Source organism: Microcebus murinus, chromosome 19, assembly GCF_040939455.1.
Source record: "Microcebus murinus isolate Inina chromosome 19, M.murinus_Inina_mat1.0, whole genome shotgun sequence".
Lineage (NCBI taxonomy): Eukaryota > Metazoa > Chordata > Mammalia > Primates > Cheirogaleidae > Microcebus > Microcebus murinus.
In genome coordinates, this window is record NC_134122.1 from 28,615,463 (window position 1) to 28,634,752 (window position 19,290).

Sequence of the window (19,290 nt, forward strand, 5' to 3'; positions counted from 1 at the left end):
TGGACGGAAGGAAGACTTTGAGCCCAGAAGCTGGAACAAGGTCCGGGAGCTCGGGAGGTTGCAGTGGGAGGCGACCGAGGCAACAGGGGTGCCTTCCCAGCACCTAAGGGGGCGGCGGGGAGGAGGTGCGGCCAAGGAGCACGCCCCCTGCTGGGCAAAGACGCCGATCGTCCGTCTACCGACTCTAGGAGCTCTACGCCCGGAAAGCGGCCCCCCCTGCCGGCCTCAACGCCTCACTGCACCCTGGGCCCCGCAGCCGCAGCCTCGGCCCCGGCCCGACGCCGGGTGCAGACCCGGGGAGTGCCAGACGCACGGGGTGTACGGGTGGGGCCCCAGGCTGCCGCTGGGGGGCGCCGCTGCGCGCTGCTCCGCTGGGGCCTTAGGAGACCCAGCCCAGCACCGCCCGGAGGGGCAGGGGGCGAGGGGCGGCAAGGAACGGACGCCCCAAGGCGGGAGCGGGCTGGCGCCGGGACCCTGGTGCCCTACAACCTTCCTCCGATCTCCTCCCGCGGGCTCCGCGGCACCCGTGCCCCCCGCCCCAGCCCGGCGGCGCACCGCGGTACCGCCGCTCCCGCTCCGTCCTTGGAGGGTGTGGAAGGGTGGGTTTGGGGCCGGGGGCGGGTCTGGGGGCGGACCCGGAGGCGGGGCTGTCTCTGCGGCAGGGCCCAGCTCCGCTCCCCCCGTCTCTCTCTGTCTCTCCTCCTCCCTCCTCCTGCTCCGGGCGGAGCCCGGCATGGGGGGGCCGGCGCCCGGCAGGCCAGGTACGGTGATGTAGAAATTGGGGAGGCTTGGTGCGGGGAGGTGGCGGGGGACAAGGGGCAGGGAGGATTGGCGGAGCGAGAGGCGGAGAAACCCAGGGTAGCAGGACAAGGGGAAGGGGAGGGTGCCCGGGAACCTGGGGCCCTTGGATGGAGAGGGGGGATGAAGCAGGCCAGGTTTGAGCACACAGGGGAAGGGGGAGGACGGCAGTGAGGAGGGGCGCCTGGGAGGAGAAGTGAGGCCGAAGGCGAAAAGGAGAGTGTGTGTTTGGGGGAAGGGAACCCAGAGCAGGTATGGAGGCCGCAGCTCAGAAGGTAGCTATGGGGCCAGACTGGAGACCCCCGGGTGGGATTGAGGGGCGGGGACTGGAAGAGGAAAGCCGGGGGCCTCCCAAATCCTGGAGGAGGAAGAAGGTGATTTGTGCCATCAGCGAGGGAGGGAGGCAGAGACCACTGCTGAGGGGCCAGGGAGCAGGAATCCTGGTGGACAGAGGCCCAGGCCCAGGGAGGCACTGGAAAGGGGCCACGGGGAGTGGAGATGGATGGATGGGTGGTGTTTCAGATGCCCCATTCAGACAGCCCCCACCCTTCCCTCAGCATCCCTACCCTGCTCTCATGACGCCCCCCTAAAGCCTCAGGGCCCAAAGGGGTGGGGAGTCTGACCATCTCCCCTTCCCCAGTGGGGTGCAATGTACGCAAGTAGGCCCCGGGCATAACTCCTTGTCTGTAGGTGTGTCCAGTTCCGTGTAGCAGATTTGTGTGTGTCTGGAGGTCTGTGTGTGTCTGTGGGTGTGTCTGTGGGTGTTTATGTCTGTGTGTGCCTGCCTATTCCTAGGTTTCTGTTTACCTATGCCAATCTATGTGTCTGGTCCTCTGTCTGTAGATAGGGGTCTGTGGCTCCGTGGTTTGTGTCTGAATGTGTGTTTGTGTGGCTGAGGGTTGCTATCCGTTTGTGGGGCCTGTCTGTGTGGTGGATCAGGATGTATTTACACAAGAAGGAATCTGTGTCAACCTGATCTCTCTAGAGTGTGTATTTGTGGCTCTGAACACCTTTGTCAGGGTCTGTGGTTCTGTGTACACATGCAGGTCTATGTCTGTCTGTCTGTGGGTTCTTGGGGCTGTGTTGGGTTTTCTGTGTCTCTCTGTGTTTTCCTCTCTGAGGATCCGAGTCACGTCTCTGCTCCTTTTTCTCTCCTTCATTCATTGCTGGCCCCCACCCATCCCACATCTTTCTTTTTCACCTTCCTACCCATTCCCCACCAAGTGGATCCGGGACCCAGGGAGGGCCGCCCCCCGGGCCTGGTGGCGCTGAGCAGGGCCCCCCAGCCCCCACCTCCTGCCCCACGACATGAACCTCCTCTACCGAAAAACCAAGCTGGAGTGGAGGCAGCACAAGGAAGAGGAGGCCAAGCGCAGGTAAGTAAGGCTGTGCTCCCAGACTGCCCCCCTTTGCATCCCACCTCTGCTGCCCCCTGGCTGGGCCACAGCCCCTCCTGGGGCTTAGCAGCCTTGTTCCCAGTGAGATCTCTGACCTCAGAGTCTGTGCTTGGTACAGGGTGGCTGGGATGGCACACCTGCTGTCCCATCCTGCTCCTGGCCTCCTGGGGGCTTCCAGATCAGGAGCACCCTGTTGGCTTTTCCCCATCCCCAAGGCGTAAGTCACTCCTTTCTGACTCACCTCTGGCCTGTGGTCTTCTCTCTGCAAATTTGGGGCTGGCTGCTGGCTCTCCTGTCACCTGACCTTGGAAGGGGCAGGCCTAGCCTCCCTCACAGGATCTAGGGATGGGGTCATCTCAGGGGCATCAGAGAACATCCATTTGGCCCTCTCCCAGTCTCCTCTGTTGGGGGAGGTGAGTGGCCAAGTGACAAGGCTGTGTGTGTGGTAGGAGGACATGAAGGCTGGGCCCTGCAGAAAAGCCAGGGCTGGGGACCCCCTCCCACAGCCCCATCCCTGGTTGCCTCTCTCCTGGCCCTCCCAGGGACCTGGGGCCTGGCCTCTCCCATCTTTTCCCCTTCTCCCCTTCACCCCCATTGACTGCACAGCCTCTTGGAGCCTGACTCAGAGCCACCTCCCTGCTCCCTGCTTCCTCCTCGCAACTGTGGAGTTTAATTCTTGTTGTTAATTAGATTAATCAGAGCGATCACTGCAGCTATCTCTCCCTAATGAAGGGTTAGTAGACAGGGCCTTAATGAGAGCCCACCCCCAGCAGCTTCTCCCTCTTCCCTGCCAGCCGCCCCCCTCCCCTCACACAGAGGCTCAGGGACAGTGAAAGGGAATGGGGGTGAGCTGGGGAGGGTGACAGAGAGAGGGCAGCACCAAGGGAAAAGGAGGAAGGGAGGAAAAAGGATCGGGGGAGGGGGCTGCTCTGGCCCCACATGGGAGGGGAGGCGCCCTGGTTCGTGGTGTATGGGCTGCAGTAGCTGGACAGGAGGGCAGGCCAGAGGCCAGGTGTGGGCCAGTGTGAGAGTGAGAAGAAACCCCAGAGCCCTGGTGGCAGATGAGCTGTCCGTTTGTCAGGCAGGGCTGTGTTGCCTGGGTTTGCATCTTTCTCCCTATACGAGGCCATCCGCACAGGTGCCTTGTGCTGGACTTGCCCAGGCTGGGATCCTCCAGCCCCAGGGACACCCCATCTCCCATCCCTGCCCCTGACTGCCTTTTTATAAAGCCTGAGATTCAGCCTAAGTCCCTACATTTGTGCCTTGGGCCTTCAGGCACCCCCATCCCCACCCCAGGCTCCCTTCCTCCTCCCTGGGAAGCCACACAGTTGCCAACACCTCTTGGGGTGGAGGAGGGGGAGGCCCAGGTCTGAGGCCCGTCCTCTGTTCCATCATGGTCTTCTCTCCCCAGCTCCAGTAAGGAGGTGGCCGCCGCAGGCCCGGCAGGGCCCGGGGCTGGCCCGGGGCCCGGGGTCCGAGTGCGGGACATCGCCTCGCTGCGCCGCTCCCTCAGGATGGGCTTCATGACGATGCCCGCCTCCCAGGAGCACACCCCCCACCCCTGCCGCAGCGCCATGGCCCCACGCTCCCTCTCCTGCCACTCAGTGGGCAGCATGGACAGTGTGGGAGGTGGCCCTGGGGGGGGCAGTGGGGGTCTCACAGAGGACAGCAGCACCCGAAGACCCCCTGCCAAACCCCGGAGACACCCCAGCACCAAGCTCAGCATGGTGGGGTTGGGGGCAGAGATACCCCCTAGCAAAAAAGCAGGTGAGACACCCCCATCCCTCCCCAGGGGGAGCTGGGAGTTGGGAGGATCTATTCCAGGCCAGGGGAGGCCTGTAGGGAGGTTCATTCAGGGAAGAACCTAGGAAGTGGAAGGTTCCATTCTCCAAAGGAATGGGGAGGTCTTTTTGGATGGGCCTGAGAGGAACCATTCAAGGGCAGGGGACACTCCCTGAAAAGTTCATTCCTGGGAAAGTGGTGGTGGCCTTGGAGGGACATGAGGGAGGGCTGACTGGTAGAAAAGGAACCTACTAGGGCTGTAGGTTGAGGGGTGTGGGAAAATGAAGAGGCCGATATATCCTTGCAGACAGATCAAGAGGTCAGAAGGGGTTCCCCCTCTCCTCTCCACATTAAAAACCCAGTTTATTTTCTCTTTCCCGTGCTCCCCAGGCTTACAGAAGCCAACCCCAGAGGGCCGAGAGTCCAGCCGGAAGGTTCCTCCGCAGAAGCCCAGGCGAAGCCCCAACACTCAGCTCTCTGTCTCCTTCGATGAGTCCTGCCCCCCAGCCCCCTCTCCTCGAGGAGGAGGGAACCTGCCCCTTCAGCGCCTCAGTAGGGGGTCCCGAGTAACTGGGGACCCTGATGTGGGTGCCCAGGAGGAAGAGCCCGTGTACATTGAGATGGTGGGGGACGTCTTCAGGGGAGGAGGAAGTGGAGGGGGCCTGACTGGGCCCCCTCTTGGGGGTGGGGGCCCAACCCCTCCAGCTGGTACTGACTCGGATTCCGAAGAGGGGGAGGCCATATATGAGGAGATGAAGTACCCGCTGCCTGAAGAGGCGGGGGAAGGCCGGGCCAACGGGCCGCCCCCCTTGACAGCAACCTCCCCGCCTCACCAACCTCATGCCCTTCAGCCCCACACCCACCGTCGTCCAGCTTCAGCCCTCCCAGGCAGGAGGGACGGGACGCCCACCAAGACCACCCTTTGTGAAATCCCCCCGCCCTTCCCCAATCTCCTGCAGCACCGTCCTCCACTCCTGGCCTTCCCCCAAGCCAAATCTGCTTCTCGAACCCCTGGCGATGGGGTCTCAAGGCTACCGGTCCTCTGCCACTCCAAGGAGCCATCGAGCTCCACCCCAGCTCCCCAAGTGCCTGCACGGGAGCGGGAGACGCCTCCCCCACTGCCTCCGCCTCCTGCTGCCAACCTGCTGCTGCTGGGACCATCGGGCCGGGCCCGGAGCCACTCCACACCGTTGCCACCCCAGGGCTCTGGCCAGCCCCGGGGGGAGCGGGAGCTCCCCAACTCCCACAGCATGATCTGCCCCAAGGCGGCGGGGGCGCCGGCAGCCCCCCCTGCCTCAGCCGCCTTGCTCCCCGGCCCCCCCAAGGACAAGGCCGTGTCTTACACCATGGTGTACTCGGCAGTAAAGGTGACCACACACTCTGTCCTGCCAGCTGGTCCACCCCTGGGTGCTGGGGAGCCAAAGACAGAGAAGGAGATCTCAGTCCTCCATGGAATGCTGTGCACCAGCTCGAGGCCCCCCGTGCCAGGGAAGTCCAGCCCTCACAGCGGGGCCATGGGCACAGCAGCTGGGGTCCTCCACCACCGCGGCTGCCTGGCCTCCCCTCACAGCCTTCAGGACCCAACTGCAGGCCCCCTTGCCCCCCTCTGGACCTACCCAGCAGCAGCAGCTGGGCTCAAGAGACCCCCTGCCTATGAAAGCCTCAAGGCTGGGGGGGTGCTGAATAAGGGCTGTGGAGTGGGGGCCCCATCCCCCATGGTCAAGATCCAGCTACAGGAGCAAGGTACCGATGGGGGTTCCTTTGCCAGCATCTCCTGTGCCCACGTCATCGCCAGTGCAGGGACACCAGAGGAGGAAGAGGAGATGGGCGCCACAACATTTGGGGCAGGCTGGGCTCTGCAGAGGAAAGTCCTGTATGGCGGGAGGAAAGCAAAGGACCTGGACAGTGAGTGAGGAGTGGGGAGTGGGGGGGTGGCTGAGGATGCTGGTGATGTTTTGGGGGAGGTATTGGAGGGGTTATTTGGAAGTCACAGCCTTGGCCTGGGAAGTCCAGGTATAGGAAGTTTCCTGGGAGACCAGAGGGATGAGTGTGGGCAGCAGGCTGAAGGGTTGGGGTCCCCAAGTGTGTACTGGAGGGGCAGGAAAGTCTGGCATAGGGAGGGGGTTGAATGTGGCCCTGACCTGGTCTGCTCCCTGCCCCTCCTTCCCTGGGCTGCAGGGGTGTGTGTTTGTGAGTGTGCGCACACTAGGAGCTAAACACAGCTGCCTCCCAGCTGTTACCATGGCAACCCATCCAGACGGGAGGGAGAGGAGAGGGAGGCCCCTACGGTTGCCTGGCAACACAATGCTCTGCCAGGCCTACTCTCAGAGATGAGCTTAGTTCACATGCAGCCCTTCCCCCCAGCACCCCCTTTCTAGGCTCAGGATTTGGGATTCTCCCCCTACTGGTCTCACTGGCAGGAGGGCAATCATTCTGGCTCTGTCTGGAGCTGGAGGAGCTTGGAAGCTAAAGTTGGTGTAGAGGAAGCCCCTCTGACTAGGCAAAAGGGTTTGGAAGCAACAAATGTATATGATTCTCAGCCCCAGGGGATGATACCAATGTGTGGAAAGGAAGGTGGCAGGACTGGGGTCACTCCTGTATGTGTGTGTGCTGGGGAAGTGTGAGGTAGTCCCAACCCTTCTGTGACTTGGGGTAGGTTTCCTGGTCCACCATGCTGCAGTGCGTTTGGCTGGGGGGACAGAAGGACCCCTCCCACATGCAGCCACTCAGTTCTCTGTTTCATCCAAGCAGAGGTGGAGGATAGCACCCGGCCCTGGAATGGCAGTGCTGAGGGTCCAGGCAAGGTGGATCGTGAGGACAGGGGCCCTATGACATCAGGGATCCCAGTGAGGAGCCAGGGGGCAGAGGGCCTGCTGGCCAGGATCCACCACGGAGGAGACCGAGGAGGGAGCCGCACGGCGCTGCCCATACCCTGCCAGACCTTCCCGGCCTGCCACCGCAATGGAGGTGACACCTGCCTGCACACACCCGTACACAGATGGGGCTGGCTGGAGAGAATCTCCCAGGGTCTGCCTCGCCTAACCTGCTCACTTGTTCCTCCTCCATGTCCAAGGCGCTAAGCCTTTGCACCACATCTCCATTCCCCCTTCCTCCTCCCATGAGGCAGGGGCAGCCTGGACGTGGGCTCTTCTCTGGGAACTGGGGGAGGGGGCATTGGAGGCCCCTGCCCTACTCACTCCTCCTCCCTCCTCCTCAGACTTCACAGGAGGCTACCGCCTGGGGCGCTCGGCCTCCACCTCAGGAGTCCGGCAGGCCTCGCTCCACACGCCTCGGCCCTGCAGCCAGCCCAGGGACGCCCCCAGCCAGGTGAGACTTGGTTTTTCTTTTATTTGCGAAGGAGCAGCTAGAGAAGAAGGCTTGGGTGTGGAAAGAAAGGGGTCAGTCGGCCTGAGCCAGCCAGGTTGGCACAGACTAATGGGGACCCGGTGTTGGTTGGGGGGGGCAGGGAGGATCCAGGAAGGGGCTGCTTGAGAAGGGCTTCGAGGCAAGGCCTGGCTTGGAGATCAGTTGAGGCCACCGCCAGCCGACAGTGCGCGCCTTTGTGCCATTTAGAGAAAGGACTCCTTCCGGGTGGACCAATTAAAACATTGTAAGCATCTGAGAAGACAATTTTTAAAAGGCACCCCTTCCTCAGGGTGACAGAGGCTCAGCGCTGCACCAGGGCGCCCGGCTGGACAAAGAGACAGGCAGGGGTTTGATTTCAGCCAGACTGAGAGGACAGAGGCCATGGGGGGCGAGAGAGGACTTGAGTTGCTCTCAGGAGCGGGGATCGGGCTGGGTCACTCTGAGGTCCTCGACCCCCCCCTTTTTTCTTTCTCCTCCCTGGGTGTAACAGACCCACCCCCCGCTGCCGCTGCCGCTGCCTCTGCCGCCCCAGCCGGCCCGTGAGCGCGACGGCAAGCTGCTGGAGGTGATCGAGCGCAAGCGCTGCGTGTGCAAGGAGATCAAGGCGCGCCACCGCCCTGACCGAGGCCTCTGCAAGCAGGAGAGCATGCCCATCCTCCCCAGCTGGCGGCGGGGGCCCGAGCCCCGCAAGTCCGGCACCCCGCCCTGCCGCCGGCAGCACACGGTCCTCTGGGACACTGCCATCTGAGGAGGGCAGGGAGGTCAGGGCACCTGGACTGGGGAGCGGGGCGGGGCATGCCCGGCTCTCCCGGGAGATTTGCCTTGAGAGACACTGAAGGATCAGGTGAGAGAGAGCCAGGGAGAACCCCTGCCCTCCACCCCAGCCCCCAGAGATGGGGAGTCTGCCAGGCCCATCGGGCTTGGGGTCCCAACAGCACCACTGAGAAATTTTGGGGAGGAGGAAGGGTTTGCTTAAAGTCGGGGTGAGACCCTGTGGCTGTTCTCCCCACTGAATGTGGTAGACCTCTCCTCCTGAGAGGGCAAAGGTCAGCATGGGGTGGAAGGAAGGGCTCGGGAGGAAGGATGGGGGGGGTGGGTTGAATGAAAGAGAGGGCCTAGAGAGTGAGGTAGAGGAGCTCTTTTGTAGAGTCCGGGAGTCGTTGGGGAGGGGTATTTATTCTGTTAATTTATTTTAGTCTGGAGGGCAATTCTGGGCCCTTCTGACCTACTCCTGAGCAGGGAGTGGAGAATCAAGGCCAAGTTTGCACTCTCCCCAATGCCAATGCCTAAAGGCCCCCCACCACCCATGCCACCCTACAGCCAGGGAGGGGTGTGCACGAGTGGACTGAGAGAAGGGAGGGGCCCAGGTGAGCGGAGGGCCGGAGACCATTTCCAGTATTTACAATTTGCCAGAATTTGGTAGTCAGCGTGGCCTGCTCTGAAACAGGCATCTTACTTAGTTCTGGGGTGAGGGTCTAGCGCCAGGGATGGGCGGGATCATGGGGAAGGAGGAAAATTTTAGCGGGTGGGGGGTGGGCAGGGTATTTATTTAAATTAAAAACAAAAACAAAACAGAAGAGATGTCAGGAACTTTTTTTTAATTCCTTTCTTTTCAGAATAATATATTAAAAGACTAATGATCCTAGAGCTGGCTTCTTATATTTTAGTGTGCTCCGCCTCTCTGACATTTTTTTTTTCTTTTTCCATCTTGTCCTTGGTTGGTGGGAGTTGAAGGTTGTGCGGGTAGGGATGTGTAGCTGTGGCCAGTAGCGGGGAGAGGTGGAGTTTGAGGTAAGTCTTTGGGAATGCCACCATGCAGTGAATCAGTAAGCATTTATGGAGCACCTAATGTGTTCTTGGCAGTGCACTGATGCAGAAGGAATATTCAGTCATGAAGCTTGCCCTTGAGCATGTTATAGTCTACTCAGAGAGATGAAACACCTGAGTTAACAGTAGACAATGCTGCAGGAATAAAAGGGAGAGGGCTGGAATCATCCAAAAAGGCTTCCTGGGACAGGTAAGGTTTGGATAAGCAGTAGGAAGGAGGGAAAGCACCAACGTCACAGTATGATTATCTGTGGAACAGTAGGACATGGAAGGGGGGCGATGTTTAAATGATACAGTAAGTCCAGCCATGTGGAAGCTGATTCAGAAAGATTAGCCTCCAAGCAACATGCAGGTCCTCCGGCAGGAATCCAGAGGAAGTCTGCTGGGAGATCTGTCACCAGGGAGGAGGATAAGGAGGGAATCTGAGAGGATGGAGGGCAAGGGACAGTTGCAAGAGGCAGCTGAAAGAAGACATCCTCAAGATGCGGATGAAGGAGTGGAATTGTTCATACACGAAGCCCAAGTTCAGAGATCCAGTGTTTGGGGAGATGACAGAGCAAGAAAGGTGGAGTTGAGGGTGGCTTTGAAGGAAGAACGTTGAATTTAGAGCAATGGTGAATATTCAGGTTAAAAGGTTTGTTATCCACTGGAACAGAGTTTCAAGAAATGTGGATGATAAAAGAGAAGTTTTTAAGTAGTATGAAGAACATTTTTGAAAACTTCAATAGTTTTGTGTTTATGTTCATTCATATTAGAAAAATTATAACCAACATATCAGGCCACTTGTTATTTCATGGATGTTACTGCACAAGATAAGGCTAAATTTATCTTTAATGAGTTGGCTTAAAGAAAAAATATTAAGCAAATAATAGTACAGGCAGCATACAGAATATGAAAAATTATGACATAATTTTTGAAATTTAGGAAACCCCAAGTTAGAAGTAAAATGATAGTTTGGGAGAGAGGATACGAAGGTGGCCATTAGGAGTCATGAACTTGGAAATGGTACTCAAGGCCAACACAGGAGAGCTCTGTAAAGAGGGTGTGGCTAGAGATAAGATTTAAAGACTAAATATAAATAAGCAGCAGCTTTTTAAAATAACTAGTCAGCAAATTAGTGGAAGAAAATGCCCCATTCATAAGAGAAACAAAAACCATAAAATATCTAGGAGTAACTTTATCAAGGAATGTATAGGACCTATATTGGACCAATCAAAAAAACTACAGCCTTTTGAGTCACTTAATAAAGGAAAGACGTGAATAAGGAAAGAGTACTAACTTATTCTTGGATATGAAGACTTGATAATATAAAAGATGTCAGTGTTCCCTAAATCCATAAATTCAATGCAGGCTCTAAATCTCAGGATTATTTAGGAAACTTGATGAAATAATTTGAAAGTTCACGCAGAATGATAATGAGAAAAACCAGAACATTCTGAAACAGAAGAGTAATGGAGGGACCTCCTCTACTAAATACTAAAACATGAAATACAGTCACAGCACACTGGTCCTAGCACAGAACTGGCATAATCCATCAGAACAAAGAGTCCAGAAATAGCCCCAAATGCACATGGGAATTTAGCACTTATATGATAACGGTGATATTATAAATTGGTTGGGAAAGGATTAATTATTCTGTAATTATTTCTTGAACAATTAACCAGTTAGGAAGGGGAACATGGGAAACTGTATTTCTGTTTCATTCATTATGCCAAAAGATTTAAATGTAAAACCAAAACATTAAAAGGGAAAAGTGGAGGAACATTCTTATACCTTTGGAATAGACAAGTCCTGACAATGACACAAAAACCAGAAATAAATAAGCCAAAAGACTTTTTTTTTTTTTTTTTTTTGAGACAGAGTCTCGCTTTGTTGCCCAGGCTAGAGTGAGTGCCGTGGCGTCAGCCTAGCTCACAGCAACCTCAAACTCCTGGGCTCGAGTGATCCTTCTGCCTCAGCCTCCCGGGTAGCTGGGACTACAGGCATGCGCCACCATGCCCGGCTAATTTTTTTTTATATATATATCAGTTGGCCAATTAATTTCTTTCTATTTTTTTTTTTTTTTTTTGAGACAGAGTCTCGCTTTGTTGCCCAGGCTAGAGTGAGTGCCGTGGCGTCAGCCTAGCTCACAGCAACCTCAAACTCCTGGGCTCCAGTGATCCTTCTGCCTCAGCCTCCCGGGTAGCTGGGACTACAGGCATGCGCCACCATGCCCGGCTAATTTTTTATATATATATCAGTTGGCCAATTAATTTCTTTCTATTTATAGTAGAGACGGGGTCTCGCTCTTGCTCAGGCTGGTTTTGAACTCCTGACCTTGAGCAATCCGCCCGCTTCGGCCTCCCAAGAGCTAGGATTACAGGCGTGAGCCACAGCGCCCGGCCAGCCAAAAGACTTTTAAGTTTGAGCATATTACTGTAACAAAATTTCTAGGCCAGGAGCAGTTGGCTCACGCCTCTAACCCTAGCACTCTGCAAGACTGAGGCAAGATGATCACTTGAGGTCAGTAGTTTGAGACCAGCCTGAGCAAGAGCGAGATCCCATCTCTACAAAAGATAGAAAAATTAGCCAGGAGTGGTGGTGCACCCCTGTAGTCCCAGCTATCTGGGAGCTGAGGCAGGAGGATCACTTGAGCCTGGGTGTTTGAGGTTGCAGTGAGCTATGATGACACCACTGCACTCTAGCTGTGGTGACAGAGGGAAACTCTGTCTCAAAAAAAAAAAAAAGAAAGAAAGAAAACCCAAAAGCCCAAAAAACAAAAAAACCTCTATATGGCAAGTCAAACTATTAATATAAACATTAAGCTGGGAAAATATGTCTAACACATGCGAAAAAGATGAATACAATATATAAGAAGTGTTCATGAGTCAAAAAGAAAAAGCAACCCAGACAAATATGAACAAAGAGCATAAATTCACCAAAGAAATTAAGAATACACATGCTCAATCTCAACAATAACTAAGTAATGTAAAATAAAGCAGTGAGAAAATACTTTTCACCCATCAAATAGACAAAAGTGAAAAAAGTTCATAACATCAATCTGGCAAGTATGTGCAGAAAACAGGCACTCATTGTGTAAATGTAAATTCATACAGCCTTTTTGGAGTTCAGTTGAATATTATTTTAAATGTGTACAGTTTTGACTCAGATATTCCATTTCCAGGAATTATCCTATGGAAATAGTTACACAAGTGTGCAAAGCTAAATGTACATGGGTGCTAATAGCAGCATTGTTTGAAATAATGAAAAATTGGAAACAACCCCGAAATTCATCAGTATGGCATTGACCAACTAATTTATGGTAACAATGGAAAACTGAAGCTGTTAAATATAATGCAGAAGATATAAATGTTCTAAGCACAAGAAGCAGTTGAAAAATTAATAAGTGAGTAAAGCAATGTGCAGGAAAATACATATAGAAAAATCCCAGTTTTAGAAAAATTGTTTATTTGTAAATATTTATGTAGAAAAAGGTCTGGAAGGAAATACACCAAATAGTTGATGGTGATTATTTTTGGGTCTGAGAAAAGAGGGACTTGATTTACTTTTTTAAAAATAAATTTATATTGCTTAAATTTTTATCTGTATGTCTTAATTCTAATATCAGAAGATATATATATATATGTTTTATTATTTTTTCAAGGAAAAGTAATTAATTGTTCAAGAAGAATGAAAAGGGGACAAGTGATAGTGGCCAGTGAGATGAAGGGGATGTGGAGCCTGCGTGTGTGGGTTCAAATCCCAGACTGGCATTTAGAGGCAAGTTCTCTTATTTATAAAATGGGGACAATTAGAAGATTGTTGAGATGATTAAATAAAATAGTGCAATGTTTCCTTTGAGGTTTAAGAGAGAGGGATAGGGGCCGGGCGCGGTGGCTCACGCCTGTAATCCTAGCACTTTGGGAGGCCGAGGCGGGCGGATCGCTCAAGGTCAGGAGTTCGAAACCAGCCTGAGCGAGACCCCGTCTCTACCAAAAATAGAAAGAAATTAATTGACCAACTAAAAATATATATACAAAAAATTAGCCGGGCATGGTGGCGCATGCCTGTAGTCCCAGCTACTCGGGAGGCTGAGGCAGGAGGATCGCTGAGCCCAGGAGATTGAGGTTGCTGTGAGCTAGGCTGACGCCACGGCACTCACTCTAGCCTGGGCAACAAAGTGAGACTCTGTCTCAAAAAAAAAAAAAAAAAGAGAGAGGGATAGGGATAGAGATTGAGATAGGCTGAGGTAGACTAGAACTGAGAGACAAGGCGTAAGGGAGGTCTGGTAGCAAGGGCCAAGTCAAAGCGAGGCACTTGGGGCTGCTGTGAGCCTGGGCTGCATGCAGGTCAAGATCAAATCCTGCAAAGAGTTAGAAAATTAAAACACTGAGGCTATGCTGGAACTATAAATCTCCTGTGAGAGATGGAGGGAAGAGCACCACCTGGGAAGTCAGCCTGCCCTGCCTGCCTGACACCTGGTACAACTCACCTGGGACTACATGTCCCCTCCTAGGGTCACTAGGACACTTCTAATGCTGACTTTCTACCTTTTAAAAATCCAGCAAAGCAGAGGACTTTCCAGTGGGAGGGGTATTCAAGTCACGAAGGACACAGGGGCAGGAAGAGTGGGGAGACCTTCACTGGGGAAGTCAAGCATTTGAACCAAAGGAGAGAGAAAAGAAAGACTTCGGAAATAATATTCTGCTTCAGTTGTCCTCACCTGTTTTGCCCCTTGAGATCATATGCCTCTCAAGATTGGTTTCTAGCAAATATTACTAGGGTAATGTCAAAAAATAAAAACTCAGGGACAAATTTAAAGAAGTTCCCAATGGCAAAAAGATGGGATAATTTGAATATCAAGAAGGGTAATAACTGTAATGGGTTGAAAGATAAACATATTGAAATCCCCAAGTTCATATGATTTTTAAAAAATTGTTCACTCTTGGAGGATGCTAAGGAATCAACTCATTACTTTGAAAACTGGTAAGTAAAGGGAAAGAATCAAGTATCTAGCTCCCTTTATGGAAGCATAGATGAAGGGAAGTTTCTATTGTTTCTACATATTCTGCCTAATAAATGAAGAAAGAATTTTAGAATTAGAATATCACAATGAAGTAATGGATCTATGTATTGAGTTTCAAGAGCAGCTAACATCATATATCACACAGTAAGAGATAATCAGGTGGCCAGGCCTGTAATAATCCCAGTGCTCTGGGAGGCCAAGGCAGGCGGATCGCTCAAGGTCAGGAGGTTGAGACCAGCCTGAGCAAGAGCAAGACCCCATCTCTACTAAAAATAGAAAGAAATTAATTGGCCAACTAAAAACATATAGAAAAAATTAGCCGGGCATGGTGGCGCATGCCTGTAGTTCCAGCTACTCGGGAGGCTGAGGCAGGAGGATTGCTTGAACCCAGTAGTTTGAGGTTTCTGTGAGCTAGGCTGACGCCATGTCACTCTAGCCCAGGCAACCGAGTGAGACTCTGTTCAAAAAAAACAAAAAAACAAAAGAGATAATCAGGCATTATTTGCCTCTTGTTGGAAGGAAACTCCACCACCTATGGATGAGGTGTTTTTGCCCCCAAAAAATCAAACCTGAGACTACAATCAAGCCTCTAGATGCAATTGCAGAGAAGAGGGGACACATTAGACACCACCATGGAATGCAACCAGCAAAAGGGACTGTGGGAAACATCATAGGACAAACAACCTGGATTCTTCAACAAATACATTGTCAAGGAAAAGAAAGAGATGGAGAGGGAACCTGTAGAATAAAAGAGGCTAAAAAAGACATATCACCATTTGCAATCTGTGGCCCTTATTTGGATCCTGATTCAATTAAACTCTGTTTTTAAAAAGCTCACTACATTTATGGGTCAATTGAGAACATGATCACTGACTGGCTATGTGATGATGTTAAGGAATTATTAATTTTTTAGGCATGGTAATGTATCATGGTTATATATTTTTGAGTCTTTAAAGAAATAATACTGAAATATTCATGGAAGAAATTGTATGAGGTCTGAGATTTGCCTCCAAATAAAATGGGAAGGAGAAAGAACATGGGGAAAAGATGAAATAAGAATGGCCATGAGTTGAGAATTGAGGTTGCATGATGGGTACCTGGGTGTTCGTTGTATTGTTTTGCCTGCACATAAGTCTGAAGTTTTCCATAATAAAAAGTGTTTAGTTTTGTTTTTTAAAAGTCAGTGTGATGAGTCAAAATTTTCCTATTTTGAAAAAAATGAGAGTTGGGAGCAAGGGATCTAAAAAGCCCTTCCCAACATATACACTCTCTCTCTAATTAAAAATAACCTTTTATATTTAACTTTTTATATTTTATATATAACCTTTTATATTTAAAAGTAATATATATGAAACTGTAGAAAGTTACCAAATACTGAAGAAAAAAAACACCATATTTCCATCATTCATAGGTTACCATTGAATGGCATACTGTGTATTGCAGAACTTTTTCTATGTATATCTATGGTTTTTTAACAAAATGAGATCATGCTGCACATACTGTTTTTTTTTTTTTTTTTTTTTTTTTTTTTGAGACAGAGTCTCGCTTTGTTGCCCAGGCTAGAGTGAGTGCCGTGGCGTCAGCCTAGCTCACAGCAACCTCAAACTCCTGGGCTCGAGTGATCCTTCTGCCTCAGCCTCCCGGGTAGCTGGGACTACAGGCATGCGCCACCATGCCCGGCTAATTTTTTTTTATATATATATCAGTTGGCCAATTAATTTCTTTCAATTTATAGTAGAGACGGGGTCTCGCTCTTGCTCAGGCTGGTTTTGAACTCCTGACCTTGAGCAATCCACCCGCCTCGGCCTCCCAAGAGCTAGGATTACAGGCGTGAGCCACAGCGCCCGGCCTTGCACATACTGTTTTGAAAGCTACTTTTCTCAGTCAATGATCTCCATCTTATGTCAATAGGTCTTCATCTTATAACATTTAACACCCAGGCCCTATATACATTTCCCTAGTTGTCCCCCAAAGTGACCTGGTATCTTTGTCAGCTTGGGCTGCCATGACAAAATACTTTAGCCTGGGTGGCTTAAATGACAGATACTTATTTCTCACAGCTCTAGAGGTTGGGAAGTCCAAGTTCAAGGTGCTGGCAGATGTGGTTCCTGGTGCGGGTGCTCGTCTGCTTGCAGGCAGACGTCTTTTTGTTGCATTCTTACATGGCAGAGAGAGAGAGAGAGTGAGCTCAGATCTCTCTTTCTCCTCTCATAAGGACATTTATCCCATCATGAGGGCCTCACCCATGTGACCTCATCTAAACCTAATTACCTCTCAAAAGCCCACCTCCAAATACCATCACATTGGGAGGTTGGGCTTCAACATATGAATTTAAGGGAAAGGACACAACATAGCAGGCTTATTCAGACTGAGACTCTATCCAGAGCCATGCATTACATCCACTTGTTATGTTTCTTTGTCTTGTCTAATTTGTCATGTTATCTTGTTTTTCTGTTCCCATGACCCTAACTTGTGGACTAGACCAGGCCAGGTGTCCTGGAGAAAGTGGCAATTCCTGCACATTCTTGGTTGTTTCCTCAAGGCACCATCTGTAGTTTACAAGTACTGGGAGTTGGAGCGTCTTAGCACTTCCTGTTCAGACCCAGGTGTCCCTCATGCATGTGCCTGTAGAGTGGTGGCCGACTCTGAGGGTCCGGCTTCCATTGCTCCTCTACCACCTCCACCCCCCCCACCCCCATGGGGTGAAGATCATGTGCTAGGACTCATCCAGGCCCCCCACACTGACCTCTGCCACTACTCTGGGGCAGTCTTTTGCCACCAAAAATGGCTGGGAGCCAGAAACCAAAGGCTGGAAAAACCAGAGGTGGTGTCACTACCCTTTTAAAAAATTTCCACTGACCAAGTGGTGACCTTATTCTGATTGTGTTTGACATTCCTGCCTTAAAGCCCAGGGATGGGTGGGACAGCAACATGCACACATTCCAGAAATTTCAGAGTAATGAGGGGAAACCTGAAAAAATTTGAACTAGAGGGAAAATTTTAAATATATGCATTATTTATTTTACTGCCCATTTAGATCTGAAGTCACTTTGTTCATCTAGTAACATAAAATGTATCCTTGAATTTGGGTCATAAAACTGTCATGGTTGGTCTACTTAGAGATATGAAAATCTAAAAACTAGAGAACACTTTTCCCCCAAGTTTTGAGGTGAGGGTTGGGTGAGTGAAAGGCCAAGGGGGGAATGTTTCCCTCCGCCCCTTTGTTTATCTCTTTTCCTTTCACACCTAGGAGGCCCCACGACAAGGGAATGAAGCCAGTTTCTAATAGGAACTTTTTACAGAAGCAAACCCATGTGCTTGGGGTATGAAGGGCCCCTGATAACAAAACAGACCTGAAGAGGGACAAATTAGCTTCTAGAATTTCCTCCTGGGGTACAGATTACCCGTGACCTTCCCATAAAGAGACATAGGAGAAGATCCCCCACCCAACCTACTGCCTTCAGTCAGTGCTCTGAAGGAGACCAGCCCCATCCCTCCCTTCCTGCAATGGATTGAGGATTTCCTTTCCCATTATAGCAGGAGAGGCAGGGGCCTCTGCAGGAGAAGGGACATTGACCATGTCCACCAACAGATCACTGCTCTTTACACTTTGGAAGCGGGAGACCACTCAAGCTTTCCAGAGTGCATGTGGGGCGGGAGCAGGTACAAGAGGACAGCAGGGAGGACAGCCATTGCTCCTGGAGGTGAAGCCAGGGAACAGCATAGAACTACCAGACCAGGCACAGGAAGAGAATGGCCGGGGTGCAGCGGTGGAGGTGCCCTGCCAAGGAGGCAAGCAGCAGCTGTCTGTCTCAGAGGGTGGGTGGTATGAGCCCAGATGGCCAAAAGTAACCTAGGGATGCTTGGCATCCTGGGTGGGGTCAGTGGACATGAGTCTTTTACCCTGGTGATACTGCAGCCCAAAAGGAGATGGCACCACCCAGGTATGTACTGATTGGTAGTTACAGCATAGTTCTCAACTGGGGCAATTTTGCCCCCCAGGGGACATCTGGCAATATTATTAGTTGGTGCAACTGAGGGTGGTTAGTTGAGCTGTAGAGGCCAGAGATACTGCCAAACATCCTACAATGCACAGGACAGCCCCCACGACAAAGAAGTATCTTTGTCAGAAATGTCAACGACGTTGGAGGCCAGAAACCCTGAGGTTTGTGGCTGAGAAGCTCTGAACCAGAGTAACTTAACACTTAGAACATGGTGCCTTTAGATTCCTACTGTAAAACCTAACAGCTTTACTCCATCCACACGTTTTTGTGTGTTTGTTTTTGAGTGTGCCAGTAAGACTTCTCATGTCTATTTCAGACTAGGGTTGGGGTGGAGGTGGAATTACATAAAACCTTCCTTAAATCTAACCTTAGTCACTTCCTAATCATTTAAGTTTATATTATCTTTTGTCAACAAGTGGTTATTGACCTGTGGTGTATACACAGTGAGAGCTCTGAAATCACATTTCTGGGGTATTTTTCAAAATCAGCTTTATCAAGGTATAATTTACACATGATAAAATGTACCCATTTTAAGTCTATGGTTTGATGAGTTTTGACAAGTGTACATGCCCGTATCCACACGTTCTACAACAAAACCATGTTTAGGTTTATGGAGTAATGGCTTGAAACTTAGACTGAGAAGCCCATCAGACCTGGGTTCAGATCCCAGCTCTCCCATTTACTGAGCCTTGTTTTTCCCACCTACGGAGTTATTTGGGGCACTAAAATATGACATGCTTGAAGTATTTAGCACAGTGCCTGTCTGGCACAGAGTAAAGTGCTTCATCAGTGGCAACAATCATGATTATGAATGCTATCACCTCTTCCTGATATACTTGGTGATATAGACTGCATTTCTGTCTCCCCCCAAATTCATATGATGAAGTCCCAACCCCCAAGGTTAGGAGGTGGGGCCGTTGGAGGATGATTAGGTCATGACAGTGGAGCCCTGATGAATGGGATTAGTGCCCTTATAAAAGAGACTTTGGAGAGCTCCCTCGCCCTTTCTGGCATGTGAGGACAAAACAGGAAGATAGCCTTCTGTAAACAAGGAATTGGACCCTCGCTAGACATCAAATCTTCTGACACCTTGATCTTGGACTTTCCAGCC

The 19,290-nt window shown here is 51.4% G+C and overlaps 1 protein-coding gene across 1 annotated transcript; it reads left to right on the plus strand.

The window, feature by feature from the left end:
* Positions 1–642: 642 nt before the first annotated feature.
* NYAP1 (neuronal tyrosine phosphorylated phosphoinositide-3-kinase adaptor 1) lies at positions 643–9,392 on the plus strand. The gene is made up of 7 exons (XM_012759391.3): positions 643–761; positions 2,023–2,174; positions 3,607–3,962; positions 4,368–5,882; positions 6,729–6,944; positions 7,195–7,304; positions 7,834–9,392. Exons 2-7 carry the CDS (start codon positions 2,107–2,109, stop codon positions 8,089–8,091), a joined length of 2,523 nt encoding a protein of 840 aa, XP_012614845.2. The 5' UTR covers positions 643–761; positions 2,023–2,106; the 3' UTR covers positions 8,092–9,392.
* The last annotated feature ends 9,898 nt before the right edge of the window (positions 9,393–19,290 follow it).